General features: G+C 34.5%; 2 protein-coding genes across 3 annotated transcripts in view; both read left to right on the forward strand.

Annotated features, from left to right (window-relative positions):
* Window positions 1-251: 251 nt before the first annotated feature.
* Window positions 252-3,453, forward strand: P32 (complement C1q binding protein P32). 2 transcript variants are annotated; one of them, XM_013314842.1, is made up of 6 exons: window positions 252-596; window positions 740-775; window positions 1,261-1,411; window positions 1,606-1,802; window positions 1,990-2,078; window positions 2,736-2,970. In XM_013314842.1, the coding sequence occupies exons 1-6, from the start codon at window positions 365-367 to the stop codon at window positions 2,886-2,888; spliced, it is 858 nt and encodes a 285-aa protein (XP_013170296.1). In that variant the 5' UTR covers window positions 252-364; the 3' UTR covers window positions 2,889-2,970.
* A 757-nt stretch (window positions 3,454-4,210) lies between these two features.
* Window positions 4,211-21,877, forward strand: part of Pat1 (Protein interacting with APP tail-1) — a 28,820-nt gene continuing 11,153 nt past the window's right edge. Inside the window, exon 1 of the mRNA XM_013314801.1 lies at window positions 4,211-4,689. Coding sequence (XP_013170255.1) covers window positions 4,501-4,689 — 189 coding nt within the window. The 5' untranslated portion in view covers window positions 4,211-4,500. The remainder of the gene's footprint in view (window positions 4,690-21,877) is intronic.

Here is a 21,877-nt window from a genome sequence, read left to right on the forward strand (position 1 = left end):
CCAAATGTGCATGTACACGTGAACTTGACAAATGTAGATGATGACATTGACAATTGGTTTATGAGGGTTACCAACTTATTGCTTAAATGACCACTTTTTAATAAAATCATTTCTTTTAGCACTGTCTTCTATATTTAACCTTTTAAAAATAGATCAGTTTTTAAGTTCGAAACATTTCACATTATGAAAATAGAAACGATTCGAAGGAAAAATTCTGTAAAATAATCAAGAACTGGCAACTACAAATTTTTACTCGATGTGAATAAAATTGACATTCGGCCGATCGCTAAAGGTTTGATTCTTTTTGGCATTACATTATTTGAAATAAACTTATTTCACAAAGTAATATAACAACATTATAAAAATGAATGGTTTAGTGAAAACAGCGCAAAGAGTTATGCAAAATTGTGTTAAAAATGCCAGCATAACGAGCGCTTTGGTGTCCCGAAGTCAAGCACCTGTAAAACGTGACTTCACGAGAGGTATATGGCACATGAGCTGTTCCAGTCGTTTGGGAGGTTCTGCTACTAATATATTGCACAATCACTCGAATACTTGCAGTTGCGGCTGTGGATTAAAGGCGTTGCACACAAAAGGTATTTTAACAAATTTAGATTTTTAGGTTATATGATTACACCATGCTTAGTATGCATACATACCGGATAGCTTAAAAGGAGACCTGATATTCGATTGAATATTTATATTTCTACCCGTCTAACACCTTTCCTTTTTAACACAGACCAAGAAACTCCGCAAGCAAAACGTAAAGCACTTGGTAAGTTCCTGACCTAACTCCTGATCCTATTTCAATCCTCTGTATTTATTCCTTTGTAGTAATTGATATGTGCTGCCTGAGAAGGTTATAACTTTAAGTTAAATGCTATTGTGACATCCCTGTATACTATGTAATGGGTTATTTAATGTAATTACTCATATGTAAGTCACAGGGTATATTAATTAGTATTTCATCCAGAGATAAGACTTTATTCTTATTTCTGCATAAGGGTATTAAACATTTATATTAATAATTTGCTAAATTATAATTGTTATTTATGGTATTTGTTGAAATAGTAGTGATTTAAGAACAATTAGGTGTAGGTTTAAAATTCGATGGCAAAGACTTTTTAAGATATTTTAAGAGTAATGAGTTAGAAATATTATAGTAGTAAAATGTTTCTGTAGCTTTTGTGAAAACTAGCTAACTCTTGGATCACAGTATGAATTTTGTGTACTGGATAAGATATATTTTTATTACTTCAGGTGAAAGAGAATTAGTTGAGTTCCTGACTGAGGAGATTGTGGCAGAACGTAAAGCACAGAAGTTGAAGACACTCCCAGCGGAAGTAGAAGGCTTCCAAGTCAAGGGAGATGGTGCTGAAGTAGTCCTAACCAAACAACTCAAAGATGAAATGTAAGTAAATATTGTAGAACTCTGTCTAATTTGCAAATCCATAATGCTTGTTTTTAATACAGTAACATAGATATCAAAAATAGTCCAAGTCACTGAGATATGGATGCTATCATGTTGTCGCAACAGGGCCATTTCTAGGTAGAAATTTGTCAGAATATTTAATTTGTTGAGGATAATTTTTTCGTACATTCCAGTGTAAAAATCACATTCAATGTGAACCACACAGTTGACTCTGAAGATTTTGGTGAAGGGGAAGTTCAAACGGAAAAGCAGGAGTTCACAGAGATGCGCTCCAAGCCTCAATTTGAAGTTGATCTAGTGCGAGGTGATGCCACCTTAGGATTCACATGCTCCTTCCTACAGGAGCCACCAGCGGCTGGTGATGAATACAGTGAGTATCAGAAATGGAAACATTCTTTATAACTTTGTTATTGTGATGTTAAATGGCGGTGTGGTTGAAAGATTGGTATACACACTAGCTTACTATATGTCTATTTATTTTACCCTTGAATGCTTCCATGAGATACTTATGATGTAAGTCAATTTGATTGTTACATAATATAATAAAATAATTTCAGATGACATCTTTGGTATTGATGAGGTGACGCTGTACAAGGGAGAATGGTCAGAGAAGGTGTATGCTGTTGCTGGAGATGTACTTGATGGTGTATGTATATAAATAAATCTTTATATAATACATAACATACACAAATACACATTTCTCTTAGAACTGTGAACTTTACATTGTTTCTTTTTTTACTTTTAATAATAAATATTCAAACAACTTACAAAATTTAGTATTAAAATTGTGGTATATGGCAATTAAGTTTGAATTTTAGTTGCCATGAGTCAACTCAAATAGTGGTTACTAGAGTTAGTTATTTTTACTAGTAGATATTAGAGCTGCATAGCTCATTAGATAATCTATGTGGTTTTATCACCTCTAGGTCGTGAGTTCGATTCTCGACCGAAAATCATAAAGTCGGTTTTTCATGCCCCATTTATTACGCCACACTTGAATCTATATAACATGTAGTTGTCAGGTGCCAAAAATGGGGTAGACAGAATTCATTAATGTGAAGTTGAGCTTTGTGTGTGCGAGGCTCATTCATTGACATGGGACATTTTTTTTAAATTCTATTATTATTTTTAAATTTTGATATTTACATAAAAGATATATTTTGTAAAATGTAAATATAATTTCCTTTTCATACGGTAGTTGGTTATCTGTCCTTATTATCATTAACAAGTATTATTATGCACCGCAAAAAAAATTAAAACATACTTTTGTAACCAAATTTAACAGTTAAATATAATTTTTCAGTACCTATACGACCTGCTGATGAACTTACTTGAAGAAAAGGGTGTTAGTAACGAGTTTGTACAAAAGCTATCTGACTTCAGCACCGCATATGAGCACTCAGCCTACATTGCTATGCTTGAGGGCATCTCCCAATTCACCATTGGCAAGAAGTAAACATCAAAGAGATGTTGACATCTATGGTAATGTTGACACGCTTTGGTGATATGAAAGAAGTGTCCAATTTATTTTTAACTGACTAAAAGGCTGGTACTGAATTCATCTGGTTTTATTCATTAATCACTCAGGTAAAAGAGTTGACAAATATTGGTGTTGTAAATTTCTTTTTTATAATTATTTTGTGCAAGTTTTTGTTGATGTTATGTTGATACCGTTTCTAGAAATTTTTTAGTGTAGATTAATAAGTTTAACCTTGAATCCAGAATGATAATTTGATAAATTCCAATTCAATTATGTTTTCATTTAAGTTTCCTTTATGAACTTTGTTTGTCATATTTGATTTATTGGTGTGACAGACGCACTATGGAGTTACTTTTGCATTTATAATGTTTGTATGGATTTTTGTACAGGGTTACTTTTTCTATATACATTTGTACTTGTTTCTTATCACCAAAGTGTTGACTTATAAGGTTGAATTAAGTTTTACAGAAGAATGATGTTAAGTTCATAAGTTGGCTAGCTTTAAATAAATAGTACACAATTTGTGTTTGTTGGAAATGTTTAGTTAGTAATTAATTAGTTCTGAATAAATTTTATTATAGTACAAAATTGTGTTTTATATTATTCCTTCAAATAAGTTTCCTTCCTTCAGTAAAATTCCTTCAAAAAAATACAAGTACATAGCCATGACTGTGAAAAAAAATTTTACATAATAAGTAAAAAGTTATAACTGATTAGATAAATTATTTAATGGCGAGGACAGTACCAGGATGGTATCTTATCAACAACAAAAAAATTATCTTAAGAAAAAATATGCACGTGGGATGATCGTGTACATAATAACTCCCCCTTCCTCTTTAAATACATACTTGTGCAAGTATAGATTTAAAGCCTTTTCCCTATCAATGCACTGCTACACATGGAATGCACAATACGTTACCCTATTTAGTCATATCTTTTACATTGCGTGAACATTTTGTTTTTTGGAACGTATTACATTCTTTTTTCTACTTATTAACCAAGATTTATTCTGAGAAGAAACGTTTGACAACTTCCAAATCGAAATTTTAGTTGAAAAGAACTTTTGCAAACTTAAAATACAGCGAGCTAAATATCCGTGTGACCCGCATAGTTGTAATAAAATAGCATTGGGCCAAGGATGTTTATCAAATCATAAATTAGAACATGATGTATATAAGTCAACATCTGCATGAGTGATATTTAATCCCGGAGATAACGCTTTGCAAATAAGTTATTATCAAGATACTCGCTGATATAAAAACGCGAAAAGGTGTCTTTTTGCCATTTAGCTCAAAGTTTCGCGCGCCGTCACAGTCAGCTGACGTCTTGTCCCAAAACCTACAATCAGCTGTTTGTTTAAAGCTCCAACATGCTAATATACATTTATCCCTTTTTCGCTCATTTAGTTTTATATTTTATCACATGATCCTTATGTCGTGGCAGAAAAGGCCACTAATTGTTTTTACACACAATTCCGAAGCTAATACAGCCAATCGAAACGAAGAGACAGTTTCTCTAACCAATAGGGTCGCAGTAACCGACCTGAACTTCGTACAAATTTTGCAACCATTCTATAGAATCGAACGAAATGAAGCGACTTTTATTTTATCTCGCCAAAATGGCGGACGCGTCGTTCGCGGTGCGCGGAATGAAAACACCCGATAATCTTTATGAATTGTGTTTAACAAATTTAGTGAACTATTTGCAGAAATTTAAGTGCGATCGAAATGATTTGCGTTTGCTGCCGGACAGTGTCCTCATGGATATTTATTACAAGGTAAGTTTCATTGCCTTATCTACAAAAACAGTAGTTAACCATACGAAAATTTATCGTTGAATATTTGTGTAATATTATCTCTAAATAGTCTCTTATCAGCTGCTGACGATCAATATCAGCTTGTGATTTTGTGTATGAATGATATTGGGTGTGATGGTTCATGGTCATGCGGTGTACAGGGTTGTTCGCTACTTTGGATCACTTTCACTGTTTTCAAACGTCGTGGGCTGCCATTCCTCATACGAGAGCACGTTCTTTGTTACGAAACTAGATTCGTATGCTTTAAAAGTTATTTTGTGCACGAAATGCACGTTATATGACCATTTGCCATATACAAAAGTGTATTTTCGTTCGTTACGCTAAGTGTTAAACTACACACGTAGGCATAAGCTGGTGCAAAATAGATTATTGATCCAATATGGTGCTCATTTTCCTATTAAATTTCCCTCATTCTTATCGACCTTCCAATCTATTGTACTTACACCACTTACCATCTCCATATAATATAGTTTTTCAACGTTGTAGCATTGTCAGATCATTTTTACGTATAATGATTGGGTAATTTTTAAACTGATAGACCTTTCAATGCTATGTGACCTAGGTGCATAAGCAAGTGGCTCTTTGTAACTCTTATAATCAGCAAACATTACATGATTTTCCTCTTCCATCTGGCAATTTAACGATAGACGTGGCATCTTACTCGTAGGTTTTTAGTTGCTTTTATTTATAGCAGGAATTAAGTGTAAATATTTACATAAAACATTGTAATCTTTGTTTTTTTTTACCAAAAAATAACATATTTTATATCAATGGTGTTATCTCGATCACTTGTTGCATAATTTTTGTAATTTTATAATATCATATAAACTTACTTCGGCATAAAAACATAAGCCTTTGTGACATGGGTGTAGTTAGTACCCTATCGTAAGAGTTAGGGAAAAAACTCATTAATATTTCTCTACTTAATATTGAATTTAAATATAAATAAGCGTAGTAATAATCGATTTGATTTTATTAATATTCTCTTTATAATTACTAGTATATTTAACTCGTTATGTATATCTAAAACTTGTATATTGCATGCATAATATTTTTATGTAATATCGCTTAGGTTAAGTAACGACTACGTATTTATTTCCTAGTTTGAAGCTGAAACGCTTATATCAAAAGGACGTAGCTATAAATTTATTTTTAAAGCCAGCAATATTAACTGTTCACCATTAGAAATGAGTGCAAAAGACCCGGGAGTCCAATCAAAATCTTACTAATATTATAAATGCGAATGTTGGGGTATTTGGATGTTTGTTAGAAGGTATCTCCAGAACAGCTGCATGGATGTCGTTGAAATTTTCCTAATTCAGGAGGATCACAGGAGTCGCGGGCGACAGCTAGTATGTAATATTTAACGCGGTAGAGTGATAAAGTTAATTACTGTACAGTAATAATGTTTGCATATGATTTGAGAAAACAAGCGTTAAATTTCGACAAATACAAATATTCTTGTTAATCGATACCAAACATCTAAATTATATTTGAGAAGTAACTTAATTATCTCCCGTCATTAGCTTCACAAATTTAGTTGGATCCGATGGTATCGTAAATAAAAGTGTATGTAACAAAAAAAAATGACTTCACGTTCCTTCTCATTCAGCCAATTGAGAACCTCCTGCTTTTTACCTGACTGACTGACTAATTAGACAGGAGGGTTTCTATGCAAGTACTTTGTGATGACATAAATGAATAGACCGATTTTGACCAGCGATGTGTCATTCGATTCCTAATCTTCCCCGGAGTACAGTCGATCTATTTAAAGTAACCAATCGTGTTTATATTCGGTTAAAAACAAATATGTCTCCTTGTTTACCGTTAACTACCATCAGACACAGTTGGGTCAAGGTCGAGTACTCAATGTACGCTCACTGACAATCTAACGGCTGTTTTATACGTGAATTAATTGCGTAGCGGATAACTGTACGCTCACGTGATGATTCTCTTGATAATTTTATTTAGCTGCAATAATAGCTTTTACCCGCGACATCGTCCAAACAGAATTAAGACAGGTGAAAAGTATATCATGTGTTACTCATGACTATATTCTATATCCGTGGCAACACAACAAGGTGTTTTGAACCGTTGCGGAGTTATCTTGTAAATGTGCGCATCAAAAGTTCTCAAAGGGAACTGTACGCATTTTTGGTATCTGTACGATAGTTCATAGTGATCCGTTTCTGGATATATTCATCAGTCCATCTATCTAAACATTCGCATTTATAATATTAACAAAATCTACCTAACTTATAGAAAGTGAATCCAAGATGTTTTGTGTTATATCTAATCACGATCGAATCATAACAGATTTCACAATTGTCTCGTTTCTCCCTTGTGTAAAAATGATCGAGTCCACGGACTGGTTTGTTATTGCTCTCTAAAGTAATCTGTCCTGACTGATATTTTGCAAACAAAAGAAAGTCACCAATGTCACGTGATAAGAGGTGGGGACTACGTTGGGGTCAAGGCACATGTTTTATTTGTTTTATGAGAAACAATCGTTTAAATAATCAAATAATATAAAAATAAAAGTAATAATTTGCGAAGCGGCACATGTTTTTTGGTATCCAATCAGAATAAACAGCATTGAACGTTCGTCAAAATAAGCTAATTTAAAATTTATTTCCTCTTATCGCACTTATAAATTCGAAAGTTTGATGGACATTTGTTATTACGTATCTCCAGAACAGCTAAATGGAACTCGCTGAAATTTGACATAGATGTAGTACGTAATCTAGAAGAACACATATGTTACTAATTTATTTATTTTTTTATTCCGTACGGACGGTGTCGCAGGCAGAAACTATAATGCATCGTTGTTATTTTGAACACAAAGAATGTGACAAGTACAGAAAGAAAAAGTACACAAAGTTTCATGTCTGGCTATCTCTGCACGAGTAGCATATTTGATCAAAATCACAATGAGAAGATTACGGTTGTTCACAAGTCGGTCAATTGACATTGCTTACCCTTGCCCGGACTTAGCATGCGTCGGACTCCAGCTAACGAAAGTGTGCGCTCGCGCATTCTGATGCACCTCGATTGTTTGTTCGTTTTTTAACGTTGGAGAAATTTAATCTATACAGGAAATATCTCGTCAACTTAAATAATTAAATTACCAGTTAAAATTGTTACGAGCTATATTTATTACTGTCCAAAAACAATGGATATTAAATGATTTTACACCTGTACTTTACAACGTGTTTTTAGTCGTCTTTCATTCCGATTCTATCGTATGCAATAACTTAGTGACGACAGAAGAGAGAGGAACGCTTCTGAAGGTCCAATTGCGTGCAGAAGTTTTAAAGCGAAAGTATTAAGACAATGGTGCATAACCTTTTGAAACTATTAAGTGTAGACAGAGAAAGTAATTGTTATCCGCCAATCATCGCATCGAACATTCTAGACCCCATTTTTTACCGCCGAAAAATAGCAAAACATAGTTTTTGTCTGTATTGTTGATTAAAAAAATTATAAAGGACATTTCCAGTCCACTTATTTTATAATGTGTGATTTTTCTTGTTAAAGAAGATGTATTAAAGAATTACTTAAGATAACTAGCTTTTAATATTAACAGAGATTAAGCAATCAAACTTATCGTTGGTTTCTAACATCAAAATCTCCGTATAAAACATATCGTCATCCCTGTCATTATCTTTGACAAGACAAAGATAACGATATGTTTTAAGCGGGAATTTCGGTCTCAGAAACGAATGGTTAGTAGTTCAATATGTAGCTTTTGTAGTTCTCAGTTTTAGTAACTACAAAATATATTTTCATAGTATGATTCAAATATATATCCTTGTAACAAAACAATTGCAGTGCGCGCAGTAACGGTCTTGCGGTCACCCGCTCAACATCGTACTGTGCTTACCGCAAATTAGTCGCATACTGATGACCGAGGTACTCGGAGATTTGCAGAAATACTATATGGGCACAACGACGTTATGAGATGTAACTGTTTTCGTCGAATGGGTCTATTTATGACTACATATACCAATTTAATAATTAAGACTTCCAAGAAGATTACGTAACGTGTCTATATTTTTGTGTCACTTGGCTACTTCCTATGTCCTTATACGTACCTAATATGTAATAAATAAGAATTAAATCACTGATTAGCAAAAATAACAAGCAATTAAAATTGTCTTATGTGCTTTGTATTGTATACATAAGACTCATTTATATAACTTTTATTTTTGCAGTGAATATGATAAGTAAAGCATATAATCCTATATAATACATAAGTCTCGATGCCTCGGTGTGAAAAGTAATTAGATTCGTGATAGTGATAGCGGCAGTACCAAATGATCCGTGGCAGGGTGTGATGACGTCACCACCACGCCTCTATCACGCCGCACCGCATTGGATGTGATGCTATACAACACCTTATCATCTTATCACAAATAATACAGATATATAATACACGCCCCCAGCACATGCTACAGGAAGCTTACGGTATAGGGGGTGTTGTATTAAATCGACAATATATTAAATTATTATGAAAATAAATAATTATTTATCGTCGTATTCTAATTAGAAATGCATCTAATCAGACGAAAACGGGTTACAATAGGCACTCAGCGTAAGACTAAAAATGAACAAAAATATGCTTTAATTATTTTATAGTCTTCCTATTGCGAGAAAAGGATAGACTTATCTAGAAGAACTTCACTTTTTCCTAAAGTTTCTTATTATATTACTGACTAATTCTATGTCTGGGTAATTTTCTTTGAGCTAAAACAATATACGGAATACCACAAATATTATACACTCTCTAACATATTAGTTTTTTTTTTGTATTGGAATAAACTTTTTTTTTACTGGGATCAAGACAAGACAAGCTGATTTTGCATTCAAATGTTATGCAGCGAAATACATACCCTTTCAAAAAAAAAAAAACAGAAAAATTATATTGAAAAGTACCGTAATTATATGACCACCATGTTGTTTTGTACTTGATATTGGATAAATTTAAGGAAAAAAAAAAGAAATCGCACCACACCGGTACTTGGACGTTGCTTTCGCTGTCTGTAACCGTTATAACGAGTTGACTTTTGTTTTCCTTGTTTCATAACTGCAGAGCTTTAGCAAAACTCGGTAATGTTGTAAAAACGGTTATATTTCTTTTTAATTGCCAATACTTTCAGTGTCGCCGACTGTCCACTCTAACATTTGACAATCGTAGTGGCATTTAACGTTGTAACTAATAAAGTTTAATATATGTCGCCCGACACTACGTCAGCGTGGAAATTATCCCGTTATTTTCCCGCACGTATCAGCTACAGTTTTTCAAAGTCCCGTCGAAATCTGCACAATCGTTTCAGAGATTGTCTGGAACAAACGCGGCCTTTCGATATAAGTTAAGCATCGCAAGTATAGACATTTAAATTTTAATAATTTTTAGGTTTTAAAATAAACCACGCACGCTTATGGTATTAGTTTGGTGTACGTTATTCTATCATAAGTGCGAAACGAATTTAATTCTTTGACTGTGGAGCGTATTACGAGATCTCTCGAGAGCTGGACATCAAGCGTCCTTTACCGTTAGACTGTACCGTTGTACGACCGATTAGCGTTTTTAGGTGAAGGCGACTCGCAACTTCAACTTTTTGTTACAATCACTGCTATTCTCTCAACTTAAGGTTTATAATCGCTTGACGAATGAAAGTAAATTGTTTATAATGAATGCAATAGTAAGGAAATTGTTTACTTATTGTTTGTCTGATACTGACAAGGAAACCTAAAGGAAAAGTAAGACAAAGACGAACTCATCATAATCTCGCTGTCCTTATCCCACTCAGGTGGGACACACTCACACCATCACACAAATATTATAAATACGAATGTTAGGATGTATGGAAGGATGGATGTTGTTTAGATGCTTAGAGAATCTTCAGAAAGGCTGCATGGATCTAGCTAATAGTCTGTATAAATTTTGAACTTTTCCAAATCTGCGCGGACGGATTCGCAGGATGCAGCTAGTATTTTATGAACATTGATGCCTTTTCTTAATTATGTTCTTTCCGAGATTGAAATTTATTACTGAGAAAGGTTTTTTTTTTTAATTTTATTGCGTTATCAGCTCACATTGTTTGAGAAGAGATATCACTTTAAATCTCATGTGATAATAGCGCAAATATGTACTTATTTAAAGTTGTTAAAATATTTTTATTAAAACTTAATGTCTATGTAAACTTTGAATACATAGTGTGTGATATTTCATATTAGTGTATGGTGCAGTAACACATTTTTGTATACACTTAAAGAGAACATAATTTTTTACTGTCCTATTAGTTTTGCTATATTTATATAGTTACTAGCGGACCCGACAGACGTTGTCTGACAATTTGACACTGCGATGGTAGCGCCGTCTGTCGGATCCAATGTAAAACATTCCAAAATCAACAACTACTAATAAATTAAAAATTAATTAAAAAAACATTGTCCAGCGGACAAAATTGTGAATCTAAACCATTCCCAGATCCCCGTGAACACACGCAAAAAATTTCATCAAAATCGGTCCAGTCGTTTGAGAGAAGTACAGTGACATACACACTCACAGAAGAATTATATATATAAAGATTAGTTGACGTCCAAATTTGTCTGCGTGGATTTAAAAATAACTAACGTAGCCTACAAACCTTTCCAGAATGTCGATATCTGTTCTTTTCACTCAGATCCATAGACTCTTTCCATTCACTCAGTCCTAGAGTAAACATTAATCCACCCAAAGGATGGTAATTGTAATGTTAGGAATTAAAGATATGGCACTAAAATGCCACGATGGTAGACTGAATATCCTTCTGGAGTATGCATGGGATTTCTTATGATGTGAGGTCACGCGTTGAACACTATTCTGTTCGTCACGACCGCAATGCCATGTCCCGTCCGACTTCTATCTAGTGAAAGTCAGTGAAAGTGATTGTGAATGGCAGACAGCTGATGTGCTGGCTAAGCAGTGCCGGATGGGTCGCCGCCGCCGACCAGGTTAATGGATCTAATACGGTCAATTATTTAAACCATTCATTATGTTAGGAAGAGTTGATAGTAGAGTAAACTTGTTTAGAAAAAAAGTCCGGATTTTATTTTTTACTAATATTATAAATGCGAATGTTTGGATGGATGTTTGTTACAAGGTATCTCCAGAAAGAATATGAAGTACATATTTAAAGTTTTCTTGAATTTGCAAGAATTTACTGCCAGCTCAAAATCGTTAAACCCTAAAGACTATGTGGGGCAATTAATGTGACATAAATATTTTTTTACTGCAGACAGAAAGGAGTTTTGTCAAGTGAATGTAAGGTGTACATAGAATGTGCGCTTGCGTCAGTAATTCTGGCACTAAGGTCTGTCTAGTCTAGACGTCTACGTAACCTGCCTGACCTATCCGTATCGGTAGCCAATACATATTTAGTTTCATATACCTTACTAATATTATAAATGCAAAAGTTTGGATGGATTAATGTTAGAAGGTGTCGTATCTCAAGAACGGCTGCATGAATCTGGACGTGGACGGCTGAAGTTTGCTATACATGTAGAGCACTGCCTAGAAAAACAGATAGGCTACTTAATAGTTTAATTCCGCGACGACAGCTAGTTTGTTATTAATTGAATCAATGTTTGGGTATCAACATTTGTTACTACTCGTTATTCTTCGCAACATCGTTAGAGTGTTAGTCATTCGTTAAAAAACCCGAATAAGACGTTAGTTTGTAACAAATGCGCTATTCCAGACAAAAGTCTAATTTTTATTCCAAATTTCCATCAAACCGGTTTAGCGTTACGGAGTACATATATCGGTACATAGTTCTTTCGCATTTAATATATGAGTAAGAGTATTAGTGGTCTTTGTAAAACAAGGATGAGGATTAAGAAAGTGTATCAGATAGCGAGCAAAGATCTTACAGTTGATGGTAACAATGAGAGGTGATTGTTTAGGCCATCTTACCACAGCGTTAGTCACATCTAACGGTACCCCGCCTGCCGCCGCGAGACAACATTACGGTACCCCACTTTCTTGTATATAATATGTGAACGTTCGTGGAATCACTATTTACGATGACGAACGGTTTAGCTTTATTATGTGTAACACAAGTAGAATATTATCTATTACTCTAGATTACTTTATGAAAAACTTAACCATATATATTTTATACGACTGGTGATAATCGTGTTTCGAAAGACATGCTTTAAAATTAACTTTGATTGCCATATAAGATACTAATATAGTTGTCAGTTAAAATGTAATTTAAATTAAAGACAGATATCTTGATGTAAAAATACTGAATTAAAGGTATAAAATAACATGATCTTTAATTCAAGGCGATTGTCCCCTTCTAATCCGCACCGGCGGTGACAGGCGAGGGCCCTAGACACCGAAACCTAAATCCAAACTATAAGTAAACAAGTAAATGATTAGACGCAAGGCCAAATGACTGTAAATACCTTCGACTACAAGTCTACTGGCTGCATTACTCATGAAAATCTTACTAATATTATAAATGCGAATGTATTGGTTTATGGATGGATGTTTGTTAAAAGATATCTCCGGAACGGCTCAAAGGATCTCGATGCAATTTGCCATAGATGTAGAACATAGTCTGGAAGAACACATAGGCTACTTATTATGTTTTATTTCGTGTATAGCTAGTTCAGAATAAAAGATTAGTACTAGAAAAACCCTGTCTTTGTTAGCTAAGCTAAAGGAATAACATTATCTGGTCGAGTCGATATTCTGATGGTAACCAACTAATGTTTTATTAAAAACACTTTGATAAATATAAAATTGATTCATGCACATTATTATTGGTTGACTGAACAATGTATTGTGGTTGATTGTGATTGAAGGCGGCATTGAGCCCACGCGACGGCCGATGTGCAGACGTCTGTCACCAAAAGGCCTGAATTGACACCAATTTGCGCACACAGGGACGTCGCCTACAATAACTGAGACCCAATGAGTCGACAATCGTTTTTATTGCAGTCGCGACCGCCGATTCACCGTGTATAGGCTCTTAAATAGCATGACGTAGAATTTTTTATTTACCCGGACTTTCCGTTAACCAATAACACTATTTAATACTATGTACGATTATCAAAAATATTGTCGATTCAAGTTGTTATGACTTCAATTCCTCTTAAAAACAAATGCTTAACTTGAATAGTTTATGCAGTAATAGGATTTTCAAATATGTTTTACGTGAAACAGATTTGAGATAGATCTAGAGATATCTAGACGTCGTTTTTGAATTGTTATAGAGCATTACTGTTTGTTTGGATTTAGTCCCACAAGGATGGTTACCCTACATATTGTGATTCATATCGCGGTTTTTTCGCGCATCGTTCACCTCGGTAAGTGTTTGCGTACAATGGTTAACTGCATGCGGCAAAAACGTGATCAAATATCATTGGGTTACAATTCATATACTGAGTCCTTCGAGTTTTGGAAAATTTACATGATATATTTTATAACTACGAGTGCAGGATAAAAGAACAGCAAAGGAACGTAAGGAATGGTATCCTAATCTGGTTATCTGGAATTTATTGATTTTATTGTAGCTTAAAATTGTTTTATTTCAACCAAGGTTTTGATTAGCCTTGATATAACTTTCGTATCGTCAGGTTTGCCGCAAGCTTTTCGCGGCGCACGTCACGTGAGCCCCTTTCACTTTTCAAGGTGAATTTCACCAGCAATGGCTACGTCTTAAGGCGTTTATTTAACTCTCTCCTTTCTAAATATCACGTATTTACTCAATATGTTATGTATTATTTGATTAGAAAGTGTAAATAATACTTTAATTATTAAAAGGAGCCAAATAAAGAAACTGCGGCAGACAGTGGAAAGGCGAATGTCAAACGATCACAGTCTATTAGTTGTCGCCGTCGACTTCGTCCGAGCATATCTCTGTTCAAAATTTCATTTAGATCCATTCCGAAAGTATGCCATAACGAACATCAATTCAAACTTTCGCATTTATAATATTAGCAAGATATTGTATTGCAACTGGGTGATATTCGAGATCGTCGCCTTAAGACGTTGGCGCGAGACTGCGTTTCACTTTCACTGGCTTACGTAAACTGTAACCTTTTCTCTGTTGCTATAGTGTTGTGCCTTCAAGTCTCATCACCTGTCACCTATCACATTCAACTTTGAGATGTGCACGCGATGCACTTGATGCATCACGAAAGATAAAAACTTTGCCAAACAATCATTTTGTATTACAAAAACTTTACATTTATTTAAAAAATAAAGGAAGGATATAAATCGAATGACCACATAAACATGCACAAAAAAAGCATATGCGCGTAAAACCCTCATGAATATAATTTTTAAGTTTTATTCTGATGGTATTGTTTATAAACATTAAAGTTTTGTTATTTACATATATTTAAACTATATAAATTATGTATGTACATAATTTATGAATGCAGTTTACATTGTGCGTAATTATGTATCGTTTACAAATATTGATAAACAAATTAACTTTAATGGTAACAACATTGTAGTTGTAGGAGATAATTTATTTTACAATGTATACATATTACATGCGTCTTATCAATGCCCTATTGTGAACTGTGGGCCTAGCACGAAAATTTGTGACATCGTCGAAACTAGTTACTGCCCGAGACACCGCACGGCTTTAAAAAATAATTAATTAGTAGCCTATTTATTACTAAGGAAACATTCGCATTTATATTATAAGTAAGGAGTGAGGTTTGAATCTCACAGGAGTTATATGTCTTGTCTCTTAAGTAATTAACTTTTATATATTCGACGTATGTTGTTGTTTGTAAAATTGCAGTCTTCAGCACTTATGTATACATAATATTTGTGCGTAGCTCACTGTAATATAATTGAAAGAGTTAATTAAATTTGTTTGCTTATGAAACGCTTGCTAATTATTATTTTTTTATCATTGCAGGTAATTTGGCTCAAATAAAACGTGTTTTTAATGGTATTTGTATTTGGGTCGCGATTGGTATGTATGGAGATATTAAATTATTACATTGCAAAAACTTTGGTTTATAATTAACTAGCTGTCTGCCGCGAATCCGTAGTTGCGAAATGAAATAATAATTAGTAGCCTATATGTTCTTCCAGACTGTGCTCTACATCTGTGCCAAATTTCATCGAGATCCGTTCAGCTGTTTTGAAGATAACTTGTAACAAATATGCATCCATCTAAACATTCGCATTTATATATATTAGTAAGATTTTCTACAAGTTTAAAGCTAATATTTAAAAAGCTCAATATTAACCAGTTTAATTTGATTAAGAAGTTTTAGCCTCAATATTGAGTATGACTTTTAGCTCAATTTCACGTGTAACAGGATTTAGTTCAATCGTGCTGAACCAGACAATTATAGATCATTTCAAAGTCTAGAGAGCAAACAAAAAAGCCACAAAACGGTTCCGGGTTCATTGATCTTGCGCAGTCGTCTATAGCAAAAAAACAAGACTTGTTATTGTAGCATTTAATTGAATACAACTGTTCCTAGAAGTCGTTACACTGAGGGAGGGATAGAAAACCATCCGGTCTCATTCAACTGGGAAATGTGTGGTTATTGCATAAGTGCATGTACCGTCAGCGCGATAAGCCCTCCTTCATTACATTTAATAGCAATTTCTATTCGTAAGTAATCGATTTTTTATGCTCATCCGATTGCATTAGAAACTATCAGCCTTTGTCTTTTCTTAGGCTTTGGCCATACCGGCCAGTATGTGGTCTTTATTTTTACGCATTCATACTTCTTGTTGTCTTTGTATTAATATTTAATAATAAAAATTAAATATTATACATTTATTCCTAAAATACGCATACTTTTCTTCATTTTAGGCTAATCGTTGATTTTCTATTAGAAAATTTTTAATCAAATTGGATTCGAAATATTATACTCGATGTCTCAATTGGAGTTTACGGCATGTCTTATAAGTCAACGTATAAAGTATAAAATTAATGCGTTTGGTCACATAATGTAACTTTAATAGTAACGGTACATAGAGTAGAGTACATAACTAACTGGAAAATAATGCTTGTGGTTTTGTTGCAACATTAACTTACATGAATTACGTACATAATGCACATTGCTGAAATGTTTTATTATCCATTGTATTTATCTATTCTATATGCGCTGATGGTTTGTAAATTGTAATAAAATCCTCTCATTATTATCAGAAAACAAGAGCTTTTTTTTAAATAGATTTTTGATGTACACAAAACGAACTGCGGATTAATGGCGCTAATTTTACGAAGATCAAATTGTGATTTTCTTTTGTTATAGTCGTTGCATTTCTCGACTCCTATTTGAAACTAGTAATGTGACCCTAATCTTATCAAATAATTAGCTAGTTGTAGTCAGTGATTACAGGGTCATGTCTATTACGGTAAATATATGTTTGTCTGCCTGTCGGTACGCGAGGCGGCGATGCGGCGAGGCGCGGGGCATTCTAGACCCCGGCACCGCGCTGACCCGCTGGCACGGTTGCACACTTGCGTTTTTGCGCGTTCGCCTTTTACGGGTTTCGCGTAATTATGCGCTTCTAATTTAGCTCCTACTATGTCCGACTTTTCCAAGCATTACTTTGTAATTTATAGTCACTGTAAGGGATTTCATATGACGATTAATTGAATCACTAGGTTCGCCCGCGACTTTGTTCGCGCGGTATTAAAAATAACTTATTAGCCTGTGTGTTCTTCCAGACTGTTCTACATCTGTGCTAATTTTCATCGACATCCATTGAGCTACTTTGGAGATACCTTCTAACAAACATCCATTTAAACATTCTCATTTATATTAGTAAGATTTTTAGTTGGGCAATATAAAACGTGACCTTAGATAAAGTTTTTTTTTGTTGTGGAAATGAACTCTCAGTTATTAACCTGCGGTACAATTGTATTGTATTAAGAATTAATTTGCATTAACTTAACCTACCTCACAGTGCGACGCCCTGCGTACGTGACTATCTAACGCCATACCTACTTCTATAGTCACCAGCATGTAATTAAAAGGTCAATAACTATAATCTTTTTTTGTGTCTAATCTATAGTCAATATGTTAATGTTCTGTGTATATCCAGATTAATAGACATGACACATTCTATAATATTAAATCTCATAAAACTGGATATACGTTACGGTCTGTAATTTGGTTTCATGTACAATTTTTATTCTTTTTTTTATAATCACTAGTCGTTGTTTTCCCTTGACGTCATCAACTTTCAATGTAACAAATTGCATCATTGCGATATTCAAATGCAAAACATCAGAGACGCACAAGTTGTATAAAATCCACATTCGTTCAATACAGGCTACTTATAAATCACCGTAACATAAATATTTGCTATGCAATTTCGCCACAAGCATAGGTCGACAGTATCAACAGATCGTGTGCGTCCGGCTCGTGTTTACGACATTTTAGTAGGTCAGTAACATGATATGACTATTTCATTACTCGCTGCCGTTGCATATCGGACTATTAATAATAGATACACAAGTTTGTTCATCTGTTTGTTTGATGCTTTGTCACTTTGAACCCATTAACCGATTATTTGGTCTAATTGGAAATCATTAATATATGGACGTGTTTATATAGGTCATAAGATATGTAGCAACCAAAATAGACCTTAAATAGTTACATTGCCATATTCATAGATAAGGCTCTCATCCAAATTATTTTGTTCATATAATAAATTCACCACATTTTCATGCAATTAGTGACCAAGCACGTCGTTCCGTCTCTCCAAATGTAAAAAAGTGTATTGTGGAGGTGGAGGTTCGTTTGGCTACGCCAAATGGAGATCCGTGGTCTCTATCTACCCCTTCTAGTGACAGGCCTGAGTTGTGTATAAGTTGACGTGGCACAAGGATTCACTAGGATTATCAATACTGATACTGAATCAGTGTAGTTTCAAACAGAAGTTGTTGCTGACGTATTTTAAAATACGACACAATCAAACTGCGAGGGGAAAATGTACATTTGAGTCGATATTGTTTTGAAATGAACACACCTACTCCAGTTAAAACATTTCTAACTTATACGTAAACTCCCACCTGCACACAGCGAATTCAACAAAACGACCACGTAAGAGTGACACACTACCGGAGGTCTCTTCAACCTACTATCGCCCTATTTTCAATTGTTTGTGTGTTATTGTGTTCGCTCATATCTTCTGCAGTCTATCAAATGAACTGTACCGTGTGAATGATAAATGTTATGCAATAGATAAACATTTATTGGCTATGCGCTCTCATGACTTACGACCCTCATCCTAAATGGAAAGATAAAGGCATACTTATTTTAACGAAAGGTTGATACGAAACCAAGCAAGGGAAGGAATTGATAAAGTGATTTCTTATGATTATAAAAATACTAGCTTGTCGCCCGTGACTTCATTCGCGCGGAATTAAAATAAACTTAATAAGTAGCCTATGTGTTCTTTCAGATAGTGTTTCATATTTATGTCAAATTTCATTGTGATCCGTTGGCTCAACGGACCTCGATGAAATTTGGCACAGATATAGAACATAGTCTGGAACAACACATAAGGTATGCACTAAGTTTTTTCCGGACGTGGTTGCGGACAAAATCTAGTCAAGATATGATTGTGTCAATTAGTTTGATGAGCTTTATCGCGTTTCCAAGGGACACTTGACTATGAGCGGTGTAAAAACACTCGTCATAAAGTCATTGTAAACAATTTAAATGAATGATCTTGATTTATGTTATAGGCACGCCCTAGTTGTCGCCCGCGACTCCGTCCGCGCCGAATTAAAAAATTGAATGAAGTAAATTAGTAAGCCATATATTCTTCCAGAATATATTCTATAAGTATGCCAAATTTCATTAAAATCTATCCAGCCGTTTTGGAGATACCTTCAAACAAACATCCATCCATCTAAACATTCGCATTTATAATATTAGTGAGATGTGCGTGAGATGTGTACGAAGTTGTTACATAATTGTACTCAGGGTCAATGAGTGACGTCAGAACCTGGGGAAATTTCCCACATGTTACGCTTTGACGAGCTTTTAGGACTTCAACTGAAGCGTATGATTTACTACTCCAACTATCCGTTTACGACATTATTGTTTGTTAAACATTACAACTTCGTCACAGGATAAATTGGTACCAAAGTTTACTATAGCAGGAATAAATTTGCGAATTTTAAATGTTGATAACTGACTGAATGTCTTTACGGTAACATCGCAAGGAAAATAAATGCAGCATTATTTATTAAAAAAAAAGGTTATTTAATTGTAAAAGAATATAATCAACATTATGAAGTCTTTGCTAATAATATTTCTGTTTTATTATTCGTGCAATTTGTATAATTTATTTCCATTCACATACCCACGTGAATTGTCTTTAAGGTCAAATCATAACATTCCCATTACAATTGTAAATTATTAATTGTTTATTATTTACATTTAATCTTCCGAAGAAGCCTTGAGATAATATTTTTCACTTCTCACGATAGAATCACAAGTATGATTGTGGAAATTTTAGAACACAAATTTTTCTTTTTAATGTCGTCACAAGCTCACCGTTTTTTTAATTTTATATAATAGGCATATGGTGTCACTTCTGCCATCCATGTCACTAACGAACTAGCTCTTATGTTTAGTTCTGATCATCAAGAAGCTAATCTAATAAAATATTTCTACCTACTACTACATGTCTCGTCATGATTCCTTTAGGAAATGCTGGTCGCAATAACCAATGTTTGCTGGCTACAGTCGGCTGCAACGCTAAGCGGAGTGCGTTGACCGCCGTCGCGTCGTCAAGCCGTGGTGCTTCGGCGCACCGGTCAAGGCCGCGCTGTTGCTCCACATCCGAGGAAAGTGGGCCCTTCGCCGACCTTCTACTTACACTAGCTCTTGCGTGAGATCAATTGTTTATTGCCTAACCAACAACGCAACTCACCAGTCCGTTTTGATTTCGATTCTATTTCTGTGTCGAATTGGACTGTCGAAATTATTACTAAATATCGAAAAAACTTCCTTGAAGATGTCCTCTAGACTATTAATGCAATGGTATTTTCCGAATATCAGTAATTTACAAATTTTAGGTTGAAAATTTCACAAGCAACAATAGTGACAAATGGGACTCAAATTTTACCACATAGCAAAACCAAAAAAGGCTTTTGCCTTGTTCTATGTGTTCTAAGTCTAAATAAAAAAAACAGGATGAACGTTTTACATCCACTTCAACAATACGCAATTGCCACACTGTATGCGCTCAGAATTAAAGTTGCCAGTACGAATCACGTACAAACACGGAACGATACGCGCGACAATTGGCACAGGCTATTAATATTAAAAAAACAGATAAGCAAGTTTTGGCGCGCGCGTTGCCGACCTTGTCCGTCTTCCCGCAACATCGACTTATCAATCAATACTCGTTTATTTTGTTGCCAGGCTCTCTAATGAACACTTATATGTTCACGGCCTTATATAGTCTTCAGAGCATCAAGCACGCTATACATTAAATACAATCAACCGTACACTGTTTAAACATTGTTTTTCATTGTAGAATGATATATCGACATCCACACTCATGTTCAATAAAAAAAAACTCTGAAGCTGATTGCTACTACGGACGGTTGTTAATTTTCTACGCTGTCCTCCTTAGAGCCTAGAATAGGTCAAACAGTCAAATCCATTGTTATCCGTCAGTAACTATGTATCAATAGCAATGATTGAATGGAGATTTGGCTGGCCGAGGGCAACGGGAAATAATTCAACGCAACGTCTCATGACGTGCGCCGACTGACAAGCGAACTCGCCAGCGGAAAACTTTGATTGATTATTTTTACACGTCAATGTTAATTTTATGATAAGTCTGATTAATTGCTCAGATAAGCTCGTTCATAAATATTTGTTCTACACGTAGGCGAGTAGTGAGGTATTTAAAACGGAGACATTAAACGCTGACCCTTGACATCTTAATAAGTTAGAAGGCTAGAAGTTTTGTCTACTTTTAATATTATGTATATTTTCAATAATTTAATCTGATCTTCTACTAGTATAATTTTGATTTTTTAATCATTCATCCGTTTGATATGGACTGCTTTGGGTCATCATCAGCTTACCATACGTCCCCCACTAAGGGGCTCCGAGCCTACCCAAGTCAAGG

The sequence above is a fragment of the Papilio xuthus genome, unplaced genomic scaffold (genome assembly GCF_000836235.2).
Source record: "Papilio xuthus unplaced genomic scaffold, Pxut_1.1 DF827135.1, whole genome shotgun sequence".
Taxonomy (NCBI): domain Eukaryota; kingdom Metazoa; phylum Arthropoda; class Insecta; order Lepidoptera; family Papilionidae; genus Papilio; species Papilio xuthus.